A 21,497-nucleotide genomic window follows, 5' to 3' on the forward strand; every position below is an offset into this window, starting at 1 on the left:
AACCAGGAACTGTGAGATCATGACCTGAATTGAGACCTGAACTGAAGTTGGACACTTAACCAACTGAGCCACCAGGTGCCCCAACAATTGGTTTTCTTTTTAATGTTTATTTATTTTTGGGAGAGAGAGAGAGAGAATGACAGAGTGTGAGTGAGGGAGGTTCAGAGAGAGAGGGAGACATGGAATCCAAAGCAGGCTCCAGGCTCTGAGCTGTCAGCACAGAGCCCGACATGGGGCTCGAACCCACAAACCGTGAGATCATGACCTGAGCTGAAGTCTGGCGCTTAACTGACTGAGCCACCCAGGCATCCTGGCATTCTAGATAATCTAAGATTTTGAAATTTTTTTTGTTGTCGTTATTTTTGTGACCTTCTGAAGGTTGCAGAAGGTAGTAAGTGATAGAGTCAAAATTTGAACAGATATCAGTCTTCAGACCAGTAGCTCACTAGCACCCTCTAGTGCTTTCCTCCCCAGGTCTTCCCAGCCTTCCAGTTTCCTAGTCTATCAGGTCTCTCCTTAAGGTCAAACCCAAGGCTTCCTGGGAAACAGGTGTGGTTGGGGGTGGGGAGTGGGGTGCTGTCTCTGGTCCTGAAAATCTCAACCAGCCGCGACACCAGAGGGCTGAGCCCGGTCTGCACCAGAATCACCCTTCCAAGACTTTTCTCGTTGCTCTTTGCATTTATGACAGCCTCGAGGAGTCAAGCTGGTGGCTTTGGAGTGCTTTTGATTAACCATGTAAACATTGTAAGCAATGCTCCAACAGAGCGATGATAGAAAGAGTAAAGAGAATGGTACAGAATGAGGGCCAAGGGATTGGGTGGAGGGTGAGGAAGGCACCAGGCTTCCAGTGACAGTGACACAAGACAGCAGCCCCCACAGCCTTGGACAATTTATGAAAACCAAACGTATAGCCTTAAGATAGAATGTGGATCTAAATACCCAGAAGCACTCCCCTTTGTAAGATTTGTAACAGAAATGAATATGAGAGGAATAGTATCACAGGCAGTATCACAGCAATTAATAAAAAAGAAACATAGGCCTCCATTACCTTCCCTCTGATCTGACTTAAACAGTCCTCGTTTTCTATAGAAACAAAGTTTCTAGCTATGTCTTGTGGAATTCAGAGTACTGGGAGTTCCCATTCTAAGGCAATGTATCCTAAGATACTCTAAATGATAGTACATTTTTGCCAATTTGAAATATATAAATTGTTTTATTAAAAAATTTTTTTAACATTCTTCGGGCGCCTGGGTGGTTCAGTCTGTTCGGCGTACGGCTTCAGCTCGGGTCATGATCTCGCAGTCCATGAGTTCGAGCCTAGAGTGGGGCTCTGTGCTGATAGCTCAGAGCCTGGAGCCTGCTTCCGATTCTGTGTCTCCCTCTCTCTGCCCCTCCCCCGCTCATGCTGTGTGTGTCTCTCTCTCTCTCTCAAAAATAAATAAACATTAAAAAAAATTTAACTTTCTTAAAAGAGCAGGAATGGAGTGCAAAGCAGTGTCAGGATCATTACACAGTAGGGGGACAACTGTTGGGGCTCAGCTATGTCCACTCCTGGGTTCCAATGTGTCTTGATCCCCCAGAGAGTTCTTTGGGAGGCGGCTTTGAGGCCCCTCCATGGATTCCAGTGGCCAACTGCACCATAAGGGACCAAAAGACAGATGAGGAAACACTCACTTTTTAGGGGAACAAAATGTCAGATATATATAGAATAGTACCAATGGGGGGCTACTTTGGCACAGCATCCCTGCCCATGGTTAGTTGATCCAAGGTCGAGATACCTGACCCAGGTTGGGCCAATCAGATTCTCTCTTCCCGAGGACAGTGGCAGAGCATCGAGGCCCCAGAGCTCCTGCCACTGTGTCCTACACGCCCCACCCCTGGGATCCTCCCTCCTCGTCACGGATTTAAAATAGATAACTTATCCATTCACATACACTGCATTCAGTCTTTTGAGCCTTTCTGCCCCACAAGTGCAATTTCCACACTTTCACAAACCAACTTCAGTTTAGAAGAATTAAAGCTTGTGTGATTATGGATTTTACAGTATCACTGATGGTCAGACGCAGCACAGACGGAACTGCTTTTGGTAAACAAAAGAAACCTTTTAGTTTAGATTTACAGAAAACCTGCAAAGCTAGTACAGAGCGTTTCCATAGAGCCCTCACCCAGTTCTCCCTGTTATTAACAACTTAATGTTAAGGGTCCCCACCCTCATGGCCCAGCCACCTCCCAAAGACCCCTCCTCCTAATACCATCACATTCAGAATATAAATTTAGGGGGGATGAGAACATTCAGCCCATAGCAGCATCCCTGGGCCCCAGATCAGAGCCCACCTTCTCGGACAGTGTCGCAACCTTGAACATTAAACATCTTTGTTGAGCTCCTACTGTGTATGCGGCACAGTCCCAAGAATTAGAGAAACAGAACGCAAGAGATAAGTTCCCTCCGGAGGCTCGCGGGCCAGTGGGAAAGTTGGACAACAGACAGGGACACAAACAGGGTGACGGGGAGCGTAGGTGACTGGGGGTGGAAGTGGAGTTACTTTAGATACGGCAGGTGGACTTCAAGCTGAGGCCTGAAAGTTCTCAGCCAGGAGAGACTCTGGAGTAAGATTCCAGGCAGAGAGAACAGGGCAGTGGGGAGACAGAAGGGGCTGTGGGTTTGGGAATAAACGAGTATGGGGGAGGTGAAGGTCTGAGAGGAAGGCAGAGGCACATCACATAGGGCGTCGAGGTCAGAATAAAAAGGGTAGATTTTTTTTTTTTTTTTCTTAAGGGTTTTTGGAAGCCATTGACAGGCTGAATCGGGAGTGAGATGATCCGGTTTGTTGGGAGAACACCACCTGTCTCTCGTGGGGAGTGTGAATCAGGGGGCACAGGTGCAGAGGCAGGGGACTGCCCAGAGGGCTACTGTGGTCATCCATGACGGAGGCTCGGACGGGGGTGGGGGGCGAAAAGATGGCAGTGACTGAAGAGCTTTGGACAGGTTTTAGAGACAGGGTCGGCAACCTCCTGATGGATTGGAAGTGGCGACTGGGGGGAAAAAAGAATCCAAGGCAACCACTAGCTTTGGGTCTGAGCAACTGGGGGAAGGCGGGTCCGCTTCCTGAGACGGGGGCCGTGGGGGAGGGACATGTTTGGAGAAAACAATCAAGGCTTCTGTTTGACTGTAGGGATGGGGAGATGCCCCGTGCATAGCCAAGTGGAGGTGGCCAGTGTGCAGCCAGATGCAGGGTCTTGGGGGAGGAAGTCAAGGCCTCCCACCCAGGGAGAGAGGATGGAGACAGAAGGGGTCTAGAACAGAGCCCCAGGGCAGTTCAGGATTGTAGAGTGGGGAGACAGGGAAGGTGTGGCAAGCAAGGGGCTGACGGTGGAGAGGAAGGAGGCCATCCGGCCAGGGAACCAAGCCCCAGATCCACGCAGAAGCCCTTTCTTAGCAGCTGCCAATCCAGAGGGAGGCACCAACTAGGCCTAGAAAATGCAGAGTCCACCTGAAGGATGAAGAGTCAATGCCCATGGAGCAGGATAGGGTTTCGGGTAGGGGTCTTCACATGCCTTTTGCTCACCTATCTCCTCTGTGCATTTTTAGACGGACATTGAAACTTTTCATCATAAGTTTAAATGGCTGCAAAACACCCGAGTTCCTGTCTATTGTACCAACATTTTTTTTAAATTTTTTTTCAACGTTTTTTATTTATTTTTGAGACAGAGAGAGACAGAGCATGAACAGGGGAGGAGCAGAGAGAGAGGGAGACACGGAATCTGAAACAGGCTCCAGGCTCCGAGCCATCAGCCCAGAGCCCGACGCGGGGCTCGAACTCCCGGACCGCGAGATCGTGACCTGAGCCGAAGTCGGACGCTTAACCGACTGCGCCACCCAGTCGCCCCCTATTGTACCAACATTTTAAGACAATATTGCTCCTTTGTTCTTCCAGCGTGCTCAGTGGGATCTTGCCCCGTCGCAATTTTACTCGTCGTTCAGGTCAAAACGGAGCTATGGAGGAAAGCCTTCCCCAGCCTGCAGATCGGGTGAGGTGCCCCCTCTGTGCATCCCACCTCGCGGTACTGACCTCAACGTATGTAAAGCATCTGTTGGCCCTCCGTCTCCCCCACCTAGACCGAGAGCTCTGTGAGGACAGGGGCTCCGTCAGCCCGGATACCTGCTGTACCCCCAGCATATGGCACCGAATCTGACACAGCACCAGTGTTCACTAAATATTTGTTGATAGGTTGGCTGATGGGTAAACTCAACCAATTTCAGCCAAGTCTGGGCCAAGGTTACCTGGACCAACCTCCTCACTGAACCCAACAACCACAGTGATCTCTGTTCTGACCATGCTGCTCCTTGTGTAAAACCTTCCGTGGCTCCCTATGCCCACCCGCCCCCGCCAGACTAGAAGCCAGCCTCCTTACAGCCCTGGAGGTCTTCCCATGCCAGTCTCCACCTGGCTCTGCTCCCCTCATTGTCACCAGCCTCCACCGTGTGAAACACTTCTCCAAACTGCAGTTTCTGTTCTCTGGGTGAAGGTTCCACTCCTCACTTGTTGCGGGGCTAACTCCTTTCGTTCTCCGTTTAGACAGAAGCTTTCCCTGCTCCACGGCCCTTGTGTTTCTCCCACCGCCCAGTACGGGCTCTTGCCCAATAGCCTGGACACCGGAGAGGGCCAGAGCCAACTCCCTCTCCTTCACTGTTGTCTTCCCAGCAGCCAGCAAAGGGCCTGCCTTGCCGCATGCTGAACGACCGGACGGGTTTCTGGTTTGATTGTGCGCCTCGGTCTTGGTGCCTCCCGGCCCGGGCCTGGACCTCCGGGGCGCAGAGCAGCTGTTTCAGGAAGGCAGGTGGTGGGTCGACATGGGAGACGCTCATTACAGCTCCAGGGGAAGGGATGACAAAGCCAAGGGTGGGGGCTGGAAACGAGAAGAAGCAGGCGAGGGGTTCGCGAGAGGCCAGCCCCGGGACACCTCTCGCGCCACGCACAAAGATGGCGACACAGATTCCCCAGTCCCCCGCCAATATGGCCGTCCCGAGGGAGAGGCGGGCCTGCGGGGCGGAAGTGACGCAGCCGGAAGTCCGGCCGCGGCCTCGCGGCCTGGGAGCGCGCTGCAGAGGTTGGCGGACTGTGAGCGGGGCGATGCCGCGGGCGGCGGGGCTCGGCCGTGCGGCGGCGCTGGGGCCGCTGCTGGCGGCTCACGTGGTGGCGGCGATCGAGCCCATCAGCGTGGGCATCGCCCTCGGGGCCGCGTCCGCCCTCACCGGCTACCTGTCCTACACGGACCTGTACTGCCGCTTCGCCGAGTGCTGCCGCGAGGAGCAGCGGCTCAACGCGTCCGGTAGGGCGGGTCCGCCCGCGAGGGGCGCGGCGCTCACCCTGAGCTGGGGCGGGAGGGAGGACGGACGGGGCCTCGGTCCGGACTCCCGCCCTGCAAGCCGTGCCTGCTGAGACAGTCTGCAGACCGTGGGGGCTCTGCCTGAGTTCCTTCTTAAATGCCTCGGATTCCCTGGGAGTACAGAAAGAAGCTGGAAGCAGCGTGCTCAGCCCTTTGCCCCATTAAGTAGTTTTCAGATGTGCAGCGTGTGCAGCGGCTGCCCAGAAAGCCCACGTTTGGCCCCGGGTTTTCTTACACTTCAGCAGGGGTAGCTGGGGAATAGCACGCAGCGCAGTCCAGAGAGGGCCAATCCTTGGACGAACGAACACATTCAGCTTCCTTGTCAGACACTGGAGTGTTAAGCAGGACATCCATCTAGTGCATTTCCTTGGAAGTGGCATCGTGTGGCTCTGCAACCCGAGGCTGTGCTCCGGGCCAGCCCTGGGGTTTGGCAGACACCCTGCCGGACCGCTTGCTAATAGGTGCCTCCCGCTTTGGCCAGCTGGGGAAAGCGCTGCTTTTCTGGTGCCTGTTTAACGTCTATTTTTCTCTCTGTTCTCCGGCTGGCTCCTGCAGCCCTCAAGCTGGAATTAGAGGAGAAGCTGTTTGGGCAGCATCTGGCCACAGAGGTGATTCTCAAGGCGCTGGCTGGCTTCAAGAACAATAAAAACCCCAAGAAACCGCTGACTCTGTCCTTACACGGCTGGGCTGGCACGGGCAAGAATTTTGTCAGCCAGATTGTGGCTGAAAATCTTCACTCAAAAGGCCTGAAGAGTAACTTTGTCCACCTGTTTGTCTCGACTCTGCACTTCCCTCACGAGCAGCACATAAAACTGTACCAGGCAAGAGAATCCTGTTATCCTGTCCACCGGCCACTCTGGTCGGGGCGACCTTCACTAACTCTGGCCTCTGCTGCCTCTCTTGGCTTTGGAGTAGCCCGGGGTCCCGCTGAGTTAAGGCACACTCGCCCACGGTAACCCTTTGCCATTGGCCGAGCTCTCCTGCCACTTTTTTTTCCTCATTTGGTTCCAAAATAATACAGTGGGACAGGTGACGTTTATTTACATTAAAAGGTGGAGCCAAGAGAGGCCAGGGGACCTGCTCCTTACAGTCTTTCTGGCCTTGTGGCAAATCAGACCCTTGAACCCAGCTCTCCAAACTCCCACTAGCCACGCTCTGCAGTGACCCAGTGTGCTCGGCATTCCCGTCTCAGTCCTTGGTGGAGCGGAGCAGGTCTCAGACGATGTGTTTGGACACGGCTTCATTTAAGTCTCCCCTGTGATGCAGCATATGCATTGAGCACTCTGTGTTTAGCGCTGTAGACTGGAGGGTTCCCTGCCCCAGCTTCTGTTCCCTTTGTGCCTCCCATCCAAATCCTTGGTGTTGCTTTCTTTCTTCACACGAAAGCTTCGAAGAACTGAATCCTAAGAGATACTTTTTCGTTTGAGATACTCTTCGTACATTTAATTTATAAGTTGTCCGGTAGGGTTCTCATTTAAATGAATGTCGTCCTTGTAAAGGTTAATCGTCTTACTGTTAGGTGGGGGCCTACATAAGAAACAGAAACTGATCGGGACAAGGAATTGAAAGTGGGTGTTCGTGAGACAGGGAAGCTTGCCAAAAAGAAAGAATAAGAAGGGATTTTCGTTTTCCAAATCCTTGGATAAAGAGTTGTATCTCTAGGAATCCAGTGATGGGGTGAGGGTGCCTCTGGAGCCTTTCGTGTCTGGGGGTTGAGGGTTTATTGCTTGGGTATCTTTGTTTCAGGAACATGTGCTTTCTGGGGAGCGCCACTGCCTTCGTTCGCCGCGTCGGTACGAGGCATTGGTTTGGGGCACTGTGCCAACCTCAGTCCAGTTTCTTGTTCCCCAGTATGTCTGGTGAAATTAACTTGAGGTTTCAGTTCACAGTGAGTGGAAATGATGGGTTAACAGCGAACTGATGACTCTTCATGCCTTTGGCCCCTCTTGTACCTTTAAAAAGTCCTCTCCGGCACGTCATTTGAGTTAGAAAAAAAAAAAAAACAGTTGGACACCCTAGCACCTATCTGCCAGTTTCGACTTTTTATAGACAAAGTTGTGGAAAAGCTGTTCCCCAGTGAGTGGCGGTTGGGAGGCAGTTTCCAAGAGCTCTTTGTCGAATCCCAGAGAGCTCTGATTTTTCATCGTTCGGAGCCTGAGGAACAGGGTCGCACGTGTGCCTCTCCAGGCACATCCTCTGAGCTTCTGTTTCTTTGATGGCTGGTCCAGGACCAGTTACAGGGATGGATCCGGGGTAACGTGAGTGCGTGTGCCAGCTCCGTGTTCATATTTGACGAGATGGACAAATTGCACCCCGGGGTCATCGACGCGATCAAGCCGTTTCTAGACTACTACGAGCAGGTTGATGGCGTGTCTTACCGGAAGGCCATTTTCATGTTTCTCAGGTGAGCGGGAGGGGATTTCTCGGGGGCACGCAAGCCGTTCTTTCTCCTAGTGCTAGAAGGAGGCCCCGGCAACCATCAGGATTCTGTTGCCGAGGGACAGAGGTGCCTGGCAAAAGTGAATTGGTGACTTCTGTTACTTTGGGGTTGCTACTCTCAGCATGGCAGTTGCGGGTGGGAGAAAAATGAATGAAATTATTGCTGACAACAGGCAATTTCATTACGTGCACGTGTCTCTGAGGGTAAAAAGTCAGCCCGGGGGGGGGGGGTGTGTGGGGGGGTGGCGCCTGGGTGGCTCAGTCGGTTGAGCATCCAAGTTCGGCTCAGGTCATGGTCACAGGGTTTGTGGGCCCGCGCCCCGCATCGGGCTCTGTGCTGACAGCTCGGAGCCTGGAGCCCGCTTTGGATTCTCCGTCTCCCTCGCTCTCTCTGCCCCTCCCTCGCTTGTTCTCCGTCTCTCTCTGTCTCAAGTAAAAAACTTAAAAAAAAAAAAAAAAAAGTTTAAGCCTCAGAGCATACATGTTGCTTGATTTAGACCCAGAATCTTAACGTGTGATTTTACTCTGCTTTGGCACGTGCAGCAATGCCGGTGGGGACCTCATAACTAAGACCGCCCTTGACTTCTGGCGGGCAGGAAGAAAGAGGGAGGACATCCAGCTGAAGGACCTGGAACCCGTGCTGTCCGTCGGAGTCTTCAACAATAAACACAGTGAGTCCCCCAGGCTCCCCATGACCCTGCCGGCACAGTCTCCTCTTTCTTCAAGCCTTCCACGAAGCCACCGAATCCGTGAAGTAGGGACTTTTCCTTGGGGCCTCCTGTAATAGAAGCCAGTTAGCAGGGGGTGGCCAACCGGTGCCTCTGTCAGGCTTGTCCCACCTTGATGAGAAGAGAATCTCGACGGGTAAAGACACGAAGGACGTACCGCGGGTCGGGATAACCACATGGGCCCCGTAGGAGCAGTGAGCTGGGCCAGGTGACAGTGACGGAGACGGGGGGACCCAGCTGTGTCTTGCTTTGCAGGTGGCCTGTGGCGCAGCGGGCTGATAGACAGAAACCTCATCGACTACTTTATCCCCTTCCTCCCCCTGGAGTACAAACACGTGAAGATGTGTGTCCGAGCCGAGATGAGGGCCCGCGGGTCCGCCGTAGATGAGGACATTGTCACCAGGGTGGCAGAGGAAATGACGTTTTTCCCCAAAGGCGAGAAAATCTACTCAGACAAGGGCTGTAAGACTGTGCAGTCACGGTTGGATTTTCACTGACCTCTCATCCAGGCGGGGGAAGAGGCCCCCCCGGGAGCTCAGCAAGCGAGGGCCTTGCCCTTCCGGAAGCACTTTGAAGACTCCTTCGGGGTTTGCACATTTGCACCTGTGGACTTTCGGGATCTAGAAGTTTCTAAGAGCTGAGTTTTGAAAAGACGCCGATCTGGTGAGTGCGCCTGTCAGTTTGGACCAGACGGCAATCCATCTGTCAACTGCGGTGGAAGATGAACTTTTAAAATCCCTCCCCTCACTTACTGACCTTGACGGAAGTGCCTTGCAAACAGCTGTGTGCGTGAGACCTCCCCTTCCCCCCTGCCCCCGCCCCCCCCCCCCCCCCCCCCCCGCCCCAGCACCTGTTCCAGGTGCTCTAGAAGCTGCTGCTCTAACTCAAGGAGTCCCAGGGCCCCTGCGCAATTCGGGGAGCTTTTGGTTTGCACCTGCTAAGAGCCTGCTCTGTTCCTTTGCACAGAGAGTGTCCACTGGCTTGAAGTATTTTCAGTTAAAGTCGGTGGCACCCTCGGGCACGGGGTCCGGTGGCGATGTGGGCCTGCACACCGAGCCTTCTCAGCCAGGTGACCGGCCTGCCTGCGGTGCGGGGTCTCCGTCCGAGGCCTCTCCAGCAGACCGGGACAGGTGGCCTCTCAGGCTCCTCGAATTCCTTTGCCGTCATTTGGTATCGACCCCACCTTCCCTGTACCCCCTTCTCCTGAACTAGATTTGTCCCCAACCATATGTCATCACTAGGGTGAGATCAGAACGAGACCGTGAGTTGTGAATTTGAGGCCTTGGTTCCCGTGGTGAAACGTTTGTCTGTTACAATGTACGCGTGGGCCAATCTGTCACTTTGCTCCAGAGAACCATTTGGAATCCGTGGGACGTGCTCAGGCTCCGTGGACGACACGGGCCACTGAGTGGTCAGCTTGCAGGCTCTGCGTTGCCAAAGAAGCCTTAGGTATCGCACACCAGAAACGCTAGGGTTTTCGAAGATTTGTATATTTTTTATAATGTTTTTACTCGCAAATCTTAGATGATAGAAAAACGTATAGGACATAGCTCATTTTAAAGCATGGGAAAGGACACGAGATGGAATAATTATCTATTCCTTTATCAGAAACTCTTAGCAAAAACAGTTGCGTTTTTGTTACGAGGTGCATGGTCAGACATGGTCACGGATGCGGATCAAACAAGGTCAGTGTAAAGTGGCTGGTCCTGGGTGTCATCTGAGGACACCCTACATGGCAGCACCAGGCTGGGCTGCCCTGGCCGCCGGGAAATAAGGCGGATTCCAGCCGGTGTGAATTGTGCGTGTCATGACTGCAGTGCACCTGCAGACATGTGATAAGAACGACGTGCAGCGAATTTATGTGTACAATTTAGAACGAATGTCTTCATGACCCCGGAGGGCCTTCTGGAGGGTCACGTTTAGCCTTTTAAAAATGCCAAGTTAAGGCTTGACATTTTGAGTACGTGTTCTCGAACTGGAGCCCAGTGACATCTCTTTCCTAGCCCCGCAAGCGTCTGGCCAGGCAGACGGAGATCTTCCCTGTTGACAGTGACGCAACTCCCTGGACACGTGTGGGCCACCTTTGGACTGCGGTTACTGATTTGTCACCTGAAGAGGGAGGCCACGGTTGACCACAGCCCAGCCTCCCTCACCCTGTGTAGGATGCGGACGAGGACCTGAATTGACCTACTGAAGAGAAAATAAAGACTAAATTTTATCATGTGACATGTTATTTGCAGACTTTTTTTTCCCCTAGTTTCTTTGGGGACCCTGAGAAGTTGGAGCCTGGGAGAAAGGCTGTCGGGCCACTCGGGTGTCTCGCCACACCCTGGACATGCTGGAGGGTAGTCTTTGCATCAGACAGAACTTACCTTAAAGGCTGGTATCTCCAAACAGAGACACTCACGTGGGGTTCGGTGATGGGTTATACGCCCTATTTCCACGGGTAAAAATGCCAAGAACGGCTGGACTTATTCCTAGCAAATATTTTCTCCTGAAATTAACATGGGAAGGAAATTGAGGGGTGGGGGGAGGGGGGGGAAACGTGACTCCGTGCTGACACTCTGAACTGGAACCAGGCCGGGCTCAGATCAGTAAACCAGAACTGGTAAACAGCGAAACCCCAGTTAAGCTAACCAGGGTCTGCTCGATCGCACTGCACCTGGCCTCCCGTCTGTCAGTGAATCGTTAACGCCGATCCTCTTTCCGGGACTGAGGACAAGTCAGCTACTTTCTAGAAAGTTCAAACCCTCTTCGTCAGCATCCCACCCAGTCCCCTCATCTCTCAGTTGAAGGTGGTCAAGTCCCGAGACTGGATTTCCCGGATCTGGTTTCCAGCCAAGAGTGGTTCCCGCTCCAGCCTGTCCTGCCTCATCTACAAAGAATGAACTTGCCAAATTAAGTCAGGGGACCCCTGTGTTCCCCGAGCCAGGGACCCCCAGGTGCTGGGGCTGCCGGCTTAGAATGATGAGCCCCATCTGGGACTCCTGGGGACGGGACAACAGGCCAGCTTCTGATCCACATCAAGAACCTTCCAACACGTGCAGCCGTCCCTAGGAGGCCTGGATGCCCTTAAAGGGCCTCCGTGCAGGTCAGGTACCTAGAGGCAGAGGAGTCCTGGGGCCGCAGGGGGCCCTCCAGTCCTCTGGGCCTGAGAAAAACGGGCCGGTGAGCACTGCTTGGGCGCCACACCCCACAGGAGCTCCGCCCACCAGCAGGCACACAGGCGCGTTGCAAACACCAAGGTCCGTCTAGTCTCCTGTGCCCTGTACGCCCGCCTGGTGCCTCGGCTGGGGTTGTGTCTCGAGACTTGAACCCCACGCTGGGTGTCGGGGGCTCCGTGAACCCCACAACGGTGCGGTCCCCGGTGCAGCTGAGCAAAGAGCCAGAGCCGCACGGATCCAGATTCCCCGCGTGAGCCTTCACTCCAGCCCGCACTGCGCCTCTTAGGTCTCAGTTCGTGGCTGAAGCACCAGGGACCTACAGCGAGCGGGCTTTTGTCTCCTTTAAAGATGCACTCGCAAGGGGCGCCTGGGTGGCGCAGTCGGTTAAGCGTCCGACTTCAGCTCAGGTCACGATCTCGCGGTCCGTGAGTTCGAGCCCCGCGTCGGGCTCTGGGCTGATGGCTCGGAGCCTGGAGCCTGTTTCCGATTCTGTGTCTCCCTCTCTCTCTGCCCCTCCCCCGTTCATGCTCTGTCTCTCTCTGTCCCAAAAATAAATAATAAAAACGTTGAAAAAAAAAAAATAAAGATGCACTCGCAAATTACACACCATTTTATTGTAAAATGGTAGCTCTTTGTAGTTAGAAGTAAAAATACTGTTCTCAGGATCGGGGTGGGTGGGTGGGGGAGGGGGCAGCTACGCTCTCCTAAGAGGTTTTGGGAATTCTCATTGAACAACCAACACCTGTAACGAGGATGGTTTTTAAAAATATGGCAAAACTTGCCAGACAACACACGGCTCATTCAGGAATGGAAAACAGGGAGGGGTCTTCCTTTGTAAAGCTGAATGGCAGCTGACAAGCTGGAAATATTTTTATTGCAAGGAAACTCTGTCTCTCGCGAATGTTCACAATGTTACCGAGATCAAAACCCTGGGAGAGGGTACTTAAGGCTTATCTGTGAGGGGCCTCAGTGGCCCAATTTAAAAAAAAGAAAAAAAAATTTATTTTTATTTAAAAAAATAAATTTTTTTAAATTTATTTTTGAGAGAGAGCATGGGCAGGGGACAGGCAGAGACGGGGAGAGAGAATCCCAAGCAGGCTCTGCACTGTCCGCGAGGAGCCCGACACGGGGCTCGAACTCACGAACTGCGAGATCACGACCTGAGCTAAAATCAAGAGTCGGCCGCTTAACTGAGGCACCCAGGCGCCCCCCCACGTGTGTCCTCTTACATACTTTCCCTGTATCCAAACACATCATTGCCCCTTGCGATGGTCATCCTGTGACAGATCTGATCACGGCTCCAGCCTTGGTCCCCGGTTCTGCCATCCTAGGGACCGTGTGCCAAGGACCCAGCCTTGGGCTTCTTTTCAGTAAAGACATCGGTGTCTAGGATATGGTGACGGGAACTTCGAAAAACACGTAAAGCCAATAACATAGAGTCTGAAAAGTTTCTCATAAGGTTAAAAACATTTTAAATAAAGTTACCACATTTTCAGTAAAACTTAGACATCCTTCCTTGAAACAGAAACACTTGAAATTAAAACATGATTTTTTTAAAAATCATGAGCCCTCGTACGAGTGGACAGGGAGCTGGCCGCTGCCACCGCCTCGGAAGGCTCTGGGGCTGTTCCGAGGTCCGTGATCTGTAGGGGGTGACGCCCGGAGGCCCCGGTGGATGAAAACTGCTCAGGAAGGTTCCCGTTCGGTCCAGCAGGAAGCATCTGCTCTGTCCTCCTCCAGGGCACGGAGCCAAGTGCCGAGTTCCTTCTCCTCCAACTCGAAGCAGTCAGTCGTCGTAGTAGTAATCTAACTTGGTGAACACAGTTTTGCAGCCTTTGTCGGAGAAAACTCTCTCCTCTTTGGGGAAAAATGTCATCTCCTCGGCCACTTTGGTTACAATGTCCTCATCGATTTCAAAGCCTCGGGACTGCATTTCAACTCTGATGCACATTTTTAGGTGTTTGTATTCCAGGGGGAGGAAGGGAACAAAATAATCAATGAGATTTCGGTCAATTAAGCTGCTATGCCAGAAGCCACCTGGGAAAAAGAAAAAGGTGCTGTTCATCCATCGTCCACCTGCCCACCCAGCCACCCGACACACATCCGCCGGGCGTCCGAGGGGTGCCGGACCCGGAGGTGGAGCCTGTGGTCCACGGGGGGCAGATGTAACCCGGGGGTGTGCCCACGGGCGAGACCGGGCGGTGAGGCCTCCCCGAAAGCAAAGCAGGGGTGACGTGGCACCTTAGCCTCGGGCTCAGGGGAGGCCTCTCCGATGGGCCGACAGATCTGAAGGGGAGAGAGGCCCGCCAGCCCAGGGTGCCGGCAACAAGCTGAGAGGCAGAGCGGAGCGCGGAGGGACGTGGTCCCCAGGCTGGCACAAGGGGAGAGGAGTCCCAGGAGAGGACCAGCCACTCCCCTACTTGGGGAACTTGGGACTCACTGGACTTTCAGCGGCTGGATCGACCACAGGACAGAAACCTACCACCACTGCCCGCACGTCCAGACCACACGGCGCATCTGGGGACCGAGAACTGGAACCCTCGGAGCGATACAGTGTGAAGACGGTGCCCTGTTGCGGCCGCAGGGCACAGACTTTGCCGTGTGTTTTCACCCAGGGCGAGTGCGGGGCCTGCACCCGCCCTGTGACCCACGCACGTCCCCTCCTGGACTCCCGGGAGGGCCCAGCACACACGCACCCCCTCCTGACCATGCGGCACCCGCTGGGTCACGCCCCGCACTCCTCCAAGTGACCCGTTTCCCTTCCGCTTTGCCGCTGAACTCTGGTGCCTCAATCCCGGTCTGTGACGCCAATTCCAACGTGTGGGCTTTTTTCCCACACCCCCAAACAATTCTCCAACACGGGCTGGGTGAGCTACAATTTCAGCTCAGTACAGGAACCCAACTCATGAATAGCCAGATGGAAGAGACAGGGAATGCAGAAGGGACTGGAAGCTTCCAGGCCCCTCCCAGATCTCCAAGTGTTCACCCTGGAAGCTCTCCGAACCCCAACCTGCCAGGTTTTTATGGAGGCTTCATTACATGGGCACAACTGATTAATTCACCGGCTGCTGGCAACGGATTCCACCTCCAGCCCCTGCCCCCTCTGGTTCCCCGGCATCAGGGGGTGGGACTGAAAGTTCCAACCCTCCAGTCACATGGTTGGTTCCCCTGGAAGCCAGCCCCATGCCCTTTAGATGCTTCCCAAAAGTCCCCTCATTAACGCAAACTCAGATGTGGTTGACGGGGGTTTGTTATGAATATCAAAACACCTTTATTACTTAGGAAGTTCCAAGTGTTTTCAGGGCCAGAAGCAGAGACAAAGGCCAAATACGTGTTTCTCATCGTAACGCCCAGTGCCACAACCGGACTGTATGCTTTCCTTTCCCAGCAGTGCTTTGCACACGACTGGTGCTCAGGAAAGACCTCAGTGCCTGGATGGGGTCGAGTCTGGCCGTGGGAAAGGACAAAACCAATGGCCGAGCAGGGTGGGACAGCTCATTTCCTGAAGGCCCTCTCTGTGGCCAGGCAAGCTCTGGGTCCCCGGGAGAGCCCACAGCCAGCAGACAGGGCCAGTGCCCTCAGTGGTTCACGGCCCCACAAGCCAGCAACCGGACGATTTCAGATAGTGCCGGGGGGGTGGTGCTGTGAGCACCGAGATGGGGCGGAGGACAGGCTACTCTGCCATTGTGGGCCGACGAGGCCAGGCTGAGGAGGTGACGTCTGGGCGGAGCCCGGACTAGAACCTGACCACAGCCAGAGCGTTCTGGCGGAACAATGACCTCAGTCTCTTTCCAAACCATCTACGGACCACTCCCCAGTGGGTCCCCTCAGCCTGAGCGCCCCGCTGGAACCCCACTGGACCGGCCAGCCATTGGCTCCGCATCTCCGCAGGGGCGCCCTGCTCACTGTCCACGCCCGTCTCCCTCCTGGCCCCACAAACCTGCGACTCCCCGGCCTGTCCCCCTAAGGGGCACGACCACCCGTCTCATTGCTCAAGCCGGACCCTTGACTTGGGGCTCTCTCATTCCCACACCAATCCTTTAGGAAATCTTATTCCACCTTCTGAGGGTTTCGACCTTCAACACAGCATGTCACCCCACCCGGCTCACTGCCAGCACGCGGGTCCAGGCCACAGCTCCCGCCTGGGGTCCCTGCCCCCACTGCCTTTAGTCTATGCTGCACCCAGTGGCCAGCGTGGTCCTGATAAACTAAGTCTGGTCATGTCACTGCTCAAAACACTCCAGCAGCTCCCTCCTCCACTGGGAGTCAAACCCAAGGCCTGCCCGTTGCCCCCCCACCCCCGGCCTTTCGTGACCAGCACCCCCAGTGCCAAGACTTGCCTCTTATCCGACCCCCTTTTCTCCCTTATTCACCCTGGACTGCCACAGTGACCCTGGGCACACCCCCACCTCAGTGCCCTTGCGTGTGCTGTTCCCTCTGATGGAATGCTGTTCCCTGTGGTGCCCACATGGCTCACTCCCGCAGTCCTCCGGTCAGCTCAAATGTCACCCTCACAGTGAGCCGTCCTTGACCACCCCATTAAAACCACCACCAATCCTCATTCGAGCACCCCCAAGCCCTCTTTATGGACTTAACTTTTTACCTATTGGGGATGGAAAGGAAGATACATCTCTGCCTCTATACAGATAACAGATATCCCATCATCTGACACATTTCCTGGTGTATTATCACTAGGATATAAAACTCCATGAGGATAAGGATTTGCTTTTGTTTGCTGTTGCGTCCCCAGTTCTGGGACCAGTGCCTGCCACCTAGTAGGAGCTCAGTATTTGCTGAATGAATGAATGAATGAATGAATGAATGAGTTCAGCCATCTGCCTGAGGCCACAGTCAGTAAATGGCTGAGCTAGGTCCGCCTCATCCTGAAGCTTATACTCTGGGACCCTTTGTGACCTCCCGCAATGTGGGTTCTAGGCAACTGGCCTCATCTTGCTGAAGCATTTGGGCTAAGGCATCTGCTGCGTGTGCTCATGCTGTTTGGCTCGCCAGAGAACCAGTTAACATGTTACAAAATATCCTGTCTTCCATCAGTAATATTCCAGCTACACAAATGGCCATGAACACCCCATACTGTCCAAGTATCTCTGCAGCAGTTATCGATTTCCTGTTTCAAAGAACTTCTGCTCTCTAAGCTCAAGAAGGAACCTGAACAGAGCAGGCTCAAATGGTAACAGTCCGCCCGCATGGCTCACAGGTTACCCGGTGAGTCATTCTGCATCGTGGGGACTTCCCACCTCTGAGGGTTCAAGGTCAAAGGTGTGTGAGGTCACTGGAAAAGCCGTGAACTTGGTAGCGAAAAGATGAGGCTCTGCAATCAGAGCCACTGAGCAGGCTGTGCGCCTTGGGCAAGCGGCTCTCTTTTGAGCCTGTTTCCTCACCTATAAAATGAGGAGGATGACAGTTTCCACCCCACGAGGTCACCGTGAAGATAAAGGAAATGGGCAGGTGGAGTGCAGAACGCGGGCCCACCCGCCATTCGGCCGTTATGCTCGTGCACAGAACCTCAGAGTTCTGGAGCAACACACAGAAAGAGGGACCGGACCAGTCCTCTCTTTCGGAGGCGCCCACAGCGGCCTTCCCTGCTCAACCACCTGCTTTTCTTCTACAAAGGAAAAGGATTAAACTAAAGAAAACCGGGAACCAATCTTTAAGACCTCGAAGATCAAGAGTGTCCCTCTTTCTTTAAAAGAGCACTTGGCAAACGGGAGAGTGTGTGAGAGTCCCCTGGAGGTTAACACGGCCTCCGCTCAGAAATCCTGACTCGGAAGGTCTGGGGAAGGGACTGAGAATTTGCATTTCGAGCCAGCTCCCAGGCGACGGTGAGGCTGACAATCTACGACTTGGGGACGCAGGATCACGCACGGGAGGGGTCAGTACCGGCTGGCCTGGCCACACTTACTGTTCTTGTTGTTGAAGGCTGACACAGACAAGGCCGGTTCCATGTCTTTGAGCTTGATCTCTTCCCTCTGCTTTCCGCTTCTCCAGAAATCTAAAGCCACGTCTGTGATCCTTTCTGCCCCCGCATTGCTGCAACAGAATTCCCGTGAGTGAGGACTGGGTTCTATCCCGGAGCCCACGGACTCGGGGCCGGAGTGCTTCAATCGTGTCCCAGCCCTGGCCTTACCTGAGAAATATGAAGATGGCTTTCTGGTAGGAGACCCCATCCACGTGGTCATAATAGTCGAGGAAAGGCTTGATGGCATCTATGAGGCCAGCGTGCATCTTATCCATTTCATCGAATATGAAGATGGACCTTGCACAGGTGCTCACGTTGCCACGAATCCACAACTGTAACTGATCCTGAATTACAGAGGGGAGAAGCCAAGGCGAAGTTCTCAGCAGATGCAACGGAAAACAACCGGCATGAGCCTTAGTGCTACGACGGCCGCACTTACAGAGCGTTTACTGTGTGCTCGGCACTGTGCTCAGAACTTTACACGCACAAGCTCTTTGCTTCCTCCCCACACCTCCGTGCAGTGGGCACGATCATACCCGTTTCACAGATCGGGAAACTGAGGCATACAGCTTCGTCATCTCGCCCAAGATTATAAAATTAGGATGTGGGAGAGCTGGGATCTGAACTGTGCCCTGCCTGGTTCCAAAGCCCCAGGTTGGTTAGAATTCCTGTGCTGTGAGAGATCATGACGATGCTGTGTCATTGAGTTGCTGGTCTCTGTCATTAAAATGGCGGTGTTAGGGGCGCCTGGGTGGCTCAGTTGGCTAGGCGCCTGACTCTCGAGTTTGGACCAGGTCGTGAGTTCGAGCCCCGTGTCGGGCTCTGTGCTGACCGCTCAGAGCCTGGAGCCTGCTTCGGATTCTGTGTCTCCCTCTCTCTCTGCCCCTCTCCCGCTCACGCCCCGCTTCTCTCAAAAATAAACAAACATTAAAAAAAAGAAGAAGAAGAAGGCAGAGACCAAGTGACCTGTTCTGACCATCAGTCCTAAGACTAGGTGCTTCCTTTCCCCAGTGGGGACGGTAAGGAACACGGGCTCCTTTAAGCGACGCAGCAGAACTCCAGAGCATACGCTCTGGGATGAGCACGGGGAGGTAACACTCTTGAGTTTCTGGAACAATGCCTAGGAGGTTTCGCAAATAAGTCTGCCTAAACAGAAACATTCCATAAGAGCATAGATACTTCTTTCAATCCTAAGCAATAAAGGAAAAACAAAAAACAAAAAACCCTATTAATCAGAAATCTGAGGTATGGTTCTATGTAGTGCTTTCCTACACAGAGCCCCAGATGAATAGGAGGAATTAGTTGTTTTCTGAGGACTCTGCATGTTACAACATACGTCTTGACTGCTTCGGATTTTGGATTTTGCTTGGCTACTGTGTTCCGTGCGTCCTTACCTAACGTCCGCGGTAATTCTGCTCTTACAGGTACGGACCAGCCTCTATTTACAGAGGAGGAACCAGGGCAGAGGTGAAGTGACTTGCGTGAGGCAAGTGACTGTTTTAACCAGGAGGTACTCAGGGCTTTTAGGCTCCAACAGCCAAGGTTTTTCCACTCTGCTACTCCAATTTATAGGCAACGACATACGACACATACTGAGCACTCGCTAAGGGGCAGACACTGCTCTAAGCACTATTCACATAACGTTTTATTGCCATCTCCCCAAACCCATCAAAGCAGCTACTATCGCAATCTCCATTTTACAGCTGAGGGCATTAAGGCACAGCGAAGTCAAGTAACCTGCCCCAAGTCACACAGCTATTAAGTGGTGGAACCTGCCTGCTAACTACGAGCACCCATTCATCACACAATCTGTCTGGAATGTTCCTAGTTTTAGCACTGCAAGGCTCACGTGCCAGGATCCCCTGGAGCGCTGGAGACCCTGACGTTCAGCCAAGCAGAAGGGAAAACAAGTGTTCACAGGCGCGAGGGCTAAATATCTGCCTCGCTCACCTTGCAGGTTTGTGACACGCGTTAAAAAGGCAAGAGTTGGGGCGCCTGGGTGGCTCAGTCGGTTAAGCGGCCGACTTCGGCTCAGGTCATGATCTCGCGGTCCGTGAGTTCAAGCCCTGCATCGGGCTCTGTGCTGACCGCTCAGAGCCTGGAGCCTGTTTCAGATTCTGTGTCTCCCTCTCTCTCTGACCCTCCCCCGTTCATGCTGTCTCTCTCTGTCTCAAAAATAAATAAACATTAACAAAATTAAAAAAAAAAAAGACAAGAGTGGACACGAATCTGAAGGTTCGTGTGGCAGGCGGCATGTTACAAGCTCGACCGAGCTCAGGGATTTCTCACAACCACGCCTTACAGAGAAGAACCTGGGTCTCAGCTCAGGGGACAGTCCCGAGACTACACAGCTGGCAGGTGGGAGAGTTAGGACTCACATCTAGGCGTGTCTGTTGCCAAAGTCCAGGCTGTTTACCAGCGAGTTAAACCGTAAAAGCAGTTTGCGACACTTTAGCTAAACCGCCTCAGGCCTTTCTGGAAACATTTCCTCTTTTACGACCTGGGTTAGACGCGATGATCTTTAGCTTGGATTTGATCACGTCCATCTCTAAAATCCCACGACTCCCCTTACTAAAATAAGTAGCATGCTGACCCTGTTTTCACCAGCAACCGTCACAAAGCTCTGACGGTATTAACTGCTCCACCTCAAACTCCCCCGAACGTCCACACCTTTCAGAGGGGAACAGGCGCAGGCAGCCGTCTTCCCGGCTCATTCATTCCAACACGCAATTCCCGCGTTCCCCCCACAGCCAAGAAACCCCGGAAACCCAGCATCATCCAGGAAGGATTCCAAAATTCCGCTCTTGCCTTATACAGGGTGATGTTGGAGGCGTGTGGGAAGTGCAGTGTGGCCACAAACAGGTGGACATAGTCACTGTTCAGACCACCCTCGTAAATATTCTCCGCGATGATCTTGCTGACGAAATTTTTGCCGGTGCCCGTCCACCCGTGCAGAGAGAGCGTGAGAGGTTTCTTCGGCTTCGGGTTGCTTATGAAGCCAGACACAGCATTTAGGATGACTTTCTTTGCAAGATGCTGTCCAAAGAGCTTGCTGTCCAGATCCTTCTGCAGCGCTGGGAAAAACAAAGCCTGACGGTCAGGGACGGGGTGTCCGTGTGTCTGGCGAAATCTAGCCCAGGGTTACAGGCGCCCGTGAAAGCCGGCAAGGCCAGCTCAGCTCTCGGAGCACCTTGTGAAACGCGGAGGTACGTCAGCACCGGGCCCCCGGGGGTGGCCGGGGCGGGGGGGAGGGCGGGAGGCCTCGAGGCCCTCCCCCTGCTAGCCCTGCCCATTCCCTGCGCCCCTCACCCCAGCTCTGCCCCTCCCCGGGCACCGCCCGGCCGGAAAGGGCTGCGGATCGGCAGGCCGAGCTCCCACCGCCCCTCCAGGAAGGAGCGAAACTCTCGGCGGAGGAAGCGGCCCGGGCCGCAGCTCGCCTGCTCGGGTCTCCGACCAACCCCGGTCCGTCGTGGTCGTGGTCGTGGCCGGGAGCCCGGCGCCACCCCGCCCCGGCCGCTCCGGCTTCGGGTCCCGGCCCCGCCCCCGCCCCCCGTCCTACCCTCCCTGCTGAGGCTCCGCTTCTGGCCGCAGCACTCCGCGAAGAGGCAATAGAGGCGCGGGTAAATGTAGCCGGTGAGGACGCCGGCCAGGGCCAGTCCCAGGCTGATGGGCTCCACCGCCCGCACCGCCAAAGGCGCCAGCAGCAGCAGGCCCAGCGCGGCCCGGCCCAGCTTCATACCCGGACCCGCGCCGCCCGCGCGTTCTCGCGCCTGCCCCGGACCCGCGCCGCTGCCAGACCGC

General features: G+C 54.2%; 2 protein-coding genes across 2 annotated transcripts; one reads left to right on the forward strand and one right to left on the reverse strand.

Annotated features, from left to right (window-relative positions):
- Positions 1-5,095: 5,095 nt before the first annotated feature.
- On the forward strand, positions 5,096-10,781 carry TOR1B (torsin family 1 member B). The gene is made up of 5 exons (XM_047070890.1): positions 5,096-5,331; positions 5,944-6,209; positions 7,617-7,792; positions 8,371-8,498; positions 8,811-10,781. The coding sequence occupies exons 1-5, from the start codon at positions 5,133-5,135 to the stop codon at positions 9,050-9,052; spliced, it is 1,011 nt and encodes a 336-aa protein (XP_046926846.1). The 5' UTR covers positions 5,096-5,132; the 3' UTR covers positions 9,053-10,781.
- A 2,393-nt stretch (positions 10,782-13,174) lies between these two features.
- On the reverse strand, positions 13,175-21,463 carry TOR1A (torsin family 1 member A). The gene is made up of 5 exons (XM_047070901.1): positions 21,256-21,463; positions 20,505-20,770; positions 17,865-18,040; positions 17,640-17,767; positions 13,175-13,756 (listed from the first exon to the last, which is right to left on the reverse strand). The coding sequence occupies exons 1-5, from the start codon at positions 21,431-21,433 to the stop codon at positions 13,506-13,508; spliced, it is 999 nt and encodes a 332-aa protein (XP_046926857.1). The 5' UTR covers positions 21,434-21,463; the 3' UTR covers positions 13,175-13,505.
- Between the last annotated feature and the right edge of the window lie 34 nt (positions 21,464-21,497).

Source organism: Lynx rufus, unplaced genomic scaffold (assembly GCF_022079265.1).
Source record: "Lynx rufus isolate CCGP_SWC_20201006 ecotype Redwood Valley unplaced genomic scaffold, mLynRuf1.p SCAF_10, whole genome shotgun sequence".
Taxonomy (NCBI): Eukaryota; Metazoa; Chordata; class Mammalia; order Carnivora; family Felidae; genus Lynx; species Lynx rufus.